Source organism: Megalobrama amblycephala, linkage group LG17 (genome assembly GCF_018812025.1).
Source record: "Megalobrama amblycephala isolate DHTTF-2021 linkage group LG17, ASM1881202v1, whole genome shotgun sequence".
NCBI classification, from domain to species: Eukaryota; Metazoa; Chordata; class Actinopteri; order Cypriniformes; family Xenocyprididae; genus Megalobrama; species Megalobrama amblycephala.
Window position 1 is genome coordinate 23,020,077 of NC_063060.1, and position 6,817 is coordinate 23,026,893.

Sequence of the window (6,817 nt, forward strand, 5' to 3'; positions counted from 1 at the left end):
TGTTCAAAATCAGCTCAGATGATCTTTGGACCGAGCCACATAGAAATGACTGAACAGATCTTTGATATTCGCTACCGTTCCTGAGATATTCGTCTCTGAATGTGACCTTGCTTGTGTTTGTTGTCTTATGCTAGTTAGCTTAGCATGCTAATTGCTTACCATGCTAACCAGTTGTCATTCTTTTTAATGTGGCTCTTCGGCTATCAAGTTAGCCATGAGCTTCATTAGCATTGAGTTAGCTTAGCATGCTAATATGGTTAACATGCTAAGTAATGCTTTTTTTTTTTTGTAAATTCTATCTTACACTAAAAGTTCTCTTCCACAGCCTGTTGAACGTGCATCCTCAAATAGCTCAATGTGTAAAGCCAGATACCTGAAGAGCACTGTACCCAAAGATATTGAGTTCCAATCCCGGGTGGAGTGGTTTTATGAAATTGTGTGTTTTGATTCCTTTGTTGCCTCTTGGATTAGAAATAAATGCTTTTATTCATGCTGTGTTCATTTTCATCTAAGCTTCTGTACATTCTGAGTTCATTCTTGCCCGTAATTATGAACCAGCTGTTTCATGTTTGTTAATTTTTTGCTGTTTTTCCTCTTCCTGCTCCGTATTGCGCTACAGCATGATGAGCTGCAGAATTATCTAAAGTAAAGTTATTAAATATAACATTCAGTGCAGTTTTATAAAAATTCTTCATTTTGAGTCCATTTTCACATAAACTACTGAACTTCAGCAGTTGTGTAAACATTCACTTGCCCAGTGGTGCAATGAGATGGGAACTAGATGCTGGAGCTGGAGGTTGTGGGTTCAAATCCTGCGTGGTGCAACTTCATACAATTGTTTGTAGTGAGTCAATTTGATTCCTTTTCCCTCTTATTATTAGGGGCCAAGCACCGAAGGTGCTTTAGCCCCTATTATATCTGTTAGATCCATTATTAGGGGCTAAGCACCGAAGGTGCTATAGTCCCTATTGTATCTGTTAGTATTCTTCCATATTATTAGGGGCTAAGCACCGAAGGTGCTATAGCCCCTATTGTATCTGTTAGTTTTATTAGGTGCTAAGCACCGAAGGTGCTATAGCCCCTATTGTATCCGTTAGTTTTATTAGGGGCTAAGCACCGAAGGTGCTATAGCCCCTATTGTATCCGTTAGTTTTATTAGGGGCCAAGCACCGAAGGTGCTGTAGCCCCTATTGTATCTGTTAGTATTCTTCCATATTATTATTAGGGGCCAAGCACCGAAGGTGCTGTAGCCCCTATTGTAATTGTTAGTTTTATTAGGGGCCAAGCCCCAAAGGGGCTGTAGCCCCTATTGTAATTGTACGTTTTCCCTTTTATTATTATTATTCTTCCTCCCGAATGGGAGTCTATGGCAGCCCTATCAACGGAACATGAGAAAATGATGAAATTTGGCACACTTGTAGTGATGGTCATGTCTAGAAATCTGACCAATTTTGGAGTCTCTAGGACCAACTCTATAGCGCCACCACCAGTTCAAAAATTCAACATTCTAAAGTTTATAACTTTTGAACCATTTGCTCTAGAAAAATACAATTTAGTACATCTGATTCGTCTCTTCATGCTGATTCTATTCAAATTCTTACATTAAGTCTCCGCCCATTACAGTAGCGGCCATTTTGAAAAGTACAGTATTCCGTTTTTTCGCTACTCCTCCTTCAAAATTTGTCCAATTTTGTCCAAACTTTGATCAGGTGATCTTTGGTCTGAGCCGCACAGAAATGACTGAGCAGATTTTTTTTATTCATCTTTGTTCAAAAGTTATGATGTCACGAAGTTAACGAGGTTGACCCAAAATTGCTATAGAGGCTGTATCTCGGCCAAACTTTGAGCAATCAAAACTAAAATTGGTACACTTGATCAAGACCATGATCTGAGGTTCCATGCCAAATTTGGGAACAGCGCCACCTACAGGTCATGAGATCTGAAAAATGGCTATTTTGGCCATTAACTTTTGAACACTTTATTAGAAAATCAAGATCTTGGTGTCTATGGATTCCCTGTGCCATGCCGAATCCGAGGATATCGAATTCGTCAACATCGGATGAACCACGTGTCCGCCATTTTGAATTTTGTCATAAATTGCAATAACTTTTAAACAATTTGACATATCTTCACACAAATTGGTATGTATGACCTTTAGAAGGTCCTGAAGGTACCTGAGAAGTTTCAACACAGCGCCACCTACTGTTCCACAGATGTAATGATTATTGCAAAACCACTTATAACTTTTGAAAACACTTTCCAAAATGTGTATGCTTTATGTCATTTTATTCCCTGGCTTATGCCGATTCCGACGATGTGTCATTTGTCATTTTCCTTAAATGTACCTGTCCGCCATATTGAAATAAATGGAAAACAGTTTTTTCGCTACTCCTCCTACAATTTTTGTCCAATTTTGTCCAAAATCAGCTCAGGTGATCTTTGGACCGAGCCGCACAGAAATGACTGAATGGATTTTTGACATTCGCTACCATTCCCAAGATATTCATCTCTGAATGTGACCTTGCTTGTGTTTGTTGTCTTATGCTAGTTAGCTTAGCATGCTAATTGCTTAGCATGCTAACCAGTTGTCATTCTCTTTAATGTGGCTCTTCAGTTATCAAGTTAACCATGAGCTTCATTAGCATTAAGTTAGCTTAGCATGCTAATATGGTTAGCATGCTAAGTAATGCTTTTTTTGTGAATTCTTTGTTAGACTAAAAGGTTTCTTCCACAGTCTGTTGAATGTGCATCCTCAAGTAGCTCAATGTGTAAAGCCAGTTATCTGAAGAGCCCTGTATCCGAAGTTAGTGGGTTCGAATCCCAGGTGGAGCGGTTTTATAAAATAGTGTGTTTTGATTCCTTTACTGCCTCTTGGATTAGAAATAAATGCTTTTTGTTTCATGCTGTGTTCATTTTCATCTAAGCTTATGTACATTCTGAGTTCATTCTTGCCCGTAATTCTGAACCAGCTGTTTAATGTTTGTTCATTTTCTGCTGTTTTTCCTCTTCCTGCTCTGTATTGCACTACAGCATGATGAGCTGCAGAATGATCTAAAGTGCAGCTTTATAAGAATTCTTCATTTTGAGCTCATTTTCACATGAACTAATAAACTTCGGCAGGTGTGGAAACATTCACTTGCACAGTGGTGCAATGAGATGAGAAATGGACCTTGGACCCGGAGGTCGTGGATTCGAATCTCGTGTGGGGTTCCTTTATACAATTGTGTGTAATGAGTCATTTTGATACCTTTTTTATCCAAATAAGGATTGTGCTAATCTTTATTCCTCTTCAATGAGATACAAGTATTTTAGTTCATTCCGTGTTCGTTCTCTGAACTTCTATTGATTTTCATTTCATTTCCACCTGTCCTTCTGAACCAGATGTTTTGCATGTACATTCAATTTCTGCTGTTTTTGCTCTTCCTGCTCCGTATTGCGCTACTGCCCCTACTGGGGCTTGGCCCCGAATTGCTGCTTGCAGCTATATTTATTATTATTATTATTCCTCCCCAATGGGAGTCTATGGCAGCCTTATCAACGGAACATGAGAAAATGATGAAATTTGGCACACTTGTATTGATGGTCATGTCTAGAAATCTGACCAATTTTGGAGTCTCTAGGACCAACTCTATAGCGCCACCACCAGTTCAAAAATTCACTATTCTAAAGGTTATAACATTTGAACCATTTGGTCTAGACAAATGTAATTTAGTACATCTGATTTGGCTCGTCATGCTGATGCTATGCAACATCTGACATCAAGTCTCCGCCCATTACAGTAGCAGCCATTTTGAAAAGTACAGTATTCTGTTTTTTCGCTACTCCTCCTCCAAATTTTGTCCAATTTTGTCCAAACTTTGATCATATGATCCTTGTTCTGGGCTGCATAGAAATGACTGAACAAATTTTTGTATTCTTATTTGTTCAAAAGTTATGTTGTCATGAAGTTAACGAGGTCGCCCTGAAAATGCTATAGAGGCTGTATCTCGGCCAAACTTTGAGCAATCGAAACAAAAATTGGTACAATTGATCAATACCATGATCTGAGGTTCCATGCCAAATTTGGGAACAGCGCCACCTACAGGTCATGAGATCTGAAAAAGAAGATCGTGGTTCATTTTCTGCTGTTTTTCCTCTTCCTGCTCTGTATTGCACTACAGCATGATGAGCTGCAGAATGATCTAAAGTGCAGCTTTATAAGAATTCTTCATTTTGAGTTCATTTTCACATGAACTAATAAACTTCGGCAGGTGTGGAAACATTCACTTGCACAGTGGTGCAATGAGATGAGAAATAAACACTGGACCTGGAAGGTTGTGGGTTCGAGTCCCGCGTGGTGCAACTTTATACAACTGTGTGTAGTGAGTCAATTTGATTCCTTTTTCCTCTTATTTCTTATTCTGTTCATTTTGAGTTCATTCTCACCTCTACTTCTGAACCACCTTTTTTCAAGTACATTCAATTTCTGCTGTTTTTTCTCTTCTTGCTCCGCATTGCGCTACAACTCAGACATTCGAGTGCTTGGAATGCTTGCTGTGTTGCTCTGCTTTAAAAGTTGCTCTTTTTGCTGTTCTGTTCTATTTGCAGTGCTGCTCTACTTGGTGTGCTGCTCTGCTTGCAATGTTGCTCTGTTTGCTGTGTTGTTCTGCTTACAGTGCTGCTCTGCTTGCAGTGTTGCTCTGCTTGAAATGCTGCTCTGCTTATGGTGCCTTCGGTGCTTGGCCCCGCATTGCTGCTTGCAGCTATATTTGTTTTTATCCTTAAACTTTTAGTTAAAAAATGTAATTTATTTAAAGACAGAGACACAATTTGTTCAGTAAACAAGAAGCAATTTTAGAAAAGAAGCAATTTTTGAAAAGCAATTTTATGTTTAGTTTTCTTCCCCCTGCTGTAACGAACCATGACTTCAAAACCGAGGTACGTAATGAACCGTCAGTTTTGTGTACCGTTACACCCCTATATATATATATATATATATAAAAAATGTACACATATTCACACATTATATTGCCAAAAGTATTGGGACACCCCTCCAAATCACTGAATTCAGGTGTTCCAATCACTTCCATGGCCACAGGTGTATAAAATCTAGCACCTAGGCATGCAGACTGCTTCTACAAACAATTGTGAAAGAATGGATCCCTCTCAGGAGCTCAGTAAATTCAAGCGTGTTACCGTGATAGGTTGCCAACTTTCTGCAGAGTTAACAGCTACAGACGTCCAAACTTCTAGTGGCCTTCAGAATAGCTCAAGAACAGTGTGTAGCATACCAAGACATTTTGGACAGTTTCATGCTCCCAATTTTGTGGGAACAGTTTGGGGATGGCCCCTTCCTGTTCCAACATGACTGCGCACCAGTGCACAAAGCAAGGTCCATAAAGACCTGGATGAGTGAGTTTGATGTGGAGGAACTTGACTGGCCTGTACAGAGTCCTGACCTCAACCCGATTGAACACCTTTGGGATGAATTAGAGTGGAGACTGTGAGCCAGGCCTTCTCGTCCAACATTAGTGCCTGACCTCACAAATGCGCTTCTACAAGAATTGTCAAAAATTCCCATAAACACACTCCTAAACCTTGTGGAAAGCCTTCCCAGAAGAGCTGATGCTGTTATAGCTGCAAAGGGTGGGCCAACTCCATATTAAAACTACAGATTAGGAATGGGATGTCATTAAAGTTCATGTGCATGTAAAGGCAGACATCCCAAAACTTTTGGCAATATAGTGTATATTAGTATTCCCTTGTCCACTACTAATAAACTACTGCCTAATCACCAGTCACTTACCTGCTGCTGTGAAAGCGGCGTAAAGGGTCTGTTCTGTGACACGATGATAACTGACACCCAAAGTCGCTAATATCCAGTGTGGCATCTTCACTGAAGTTTCCTCGTTGTGAAAGCAGGGGAAATGGCTCTTCTGGAGCAAGGAACTTCTCATAGACATGCTCAGACATCTGCAAGCTATATCAGAAGAACAGATACTAGCATCAGAATTGACCTTACAACAAATAAATTACTGACAGCCCAAATATCCAATTAAATGTGTTGTGCTGAGAAGCCTAGTTGCTATTTGCCATTTTGTCAGTTAAGCCTTAAAGCTTACTGAACTGTCAGACACATACAAACATCCTTTTTTGGCAAATTCTTTTAAGGTGAAATCTGGTAAAGTGCAGACCAGTTAATATAACAATATAAAATTAAATTACAAAATTTATCTATCATAGAGGGAACGTTTAACATTTGCACACGTTTTAACAGTTTTAAACCATTCAAGTGAGTTCTCGTTTGCGTCTTTTTGTGAATGAACTGACACATACCCACAAAATTGTCAAAATGCCTGTCTCAGCGAGTATCCTCGTAAACACAGTTGTGTCTTACGTGAACGTAAACAATTGCAGGCATCCAACCCTGCAAAAAGTAATTTCCGGGAGATGGCACAGACAACCCCGCCCCCTTAACCCTCAGGGGTCTGAGGATTTTTGGGGCCCTGGAGAAGTTTTGACATGCCCTGACATTTGTGCTTTTTTCAGTTGTTCATAAACATATTAATGACAAAAGTGTCATTACACTGTATTCAGCACAAACTAGGCTACAATAATATGTGAGGAACATGTATGTACATGTTTGTGTTTTTGAAGGAATAACGTTTATGCGTGGTTATTGAAAAAACAAAAAACTTAAGTCACTGAAATAAGGCCAAAAAATATATATTAAAACTGTGTTCACAAGGATTCTGGGTATTGGAGGTTGTAGACTAGAGTTTTTGCTTCAGAATGAAGTAAAAATTATCCTTCCTAATCCTTCATATAAAACAATAGA

At 39.3% G+C, this 6,817-nt stretch overlaps 1 protein-coding gene across 1 annotated transcript in view; it reads right to left on the reverse strand.

Moving 5' to 3' along the window:
* fam199x (family with sequence similarity 199, X-linked) overlaps positions 1–5,988 on the reverse strand; it is a 44,964-nt gene extending 38,976 nt beyond the window's left edge. The window contains exon 1 of the mRNA XM_048163643.1: positions 5,786–5,988. Within this exon, the coding sequence (XP_048019600.1) occupies positions 5,786–5,952 (167 nt within the window). The 5' untranslated portion in view covers positions 5,953–5,988. The remainder of the gene's footprint in view (positions 1–5,785) is intronic.
* Positions 5,989–6,817: the final 829 nt, after the last annotated feature.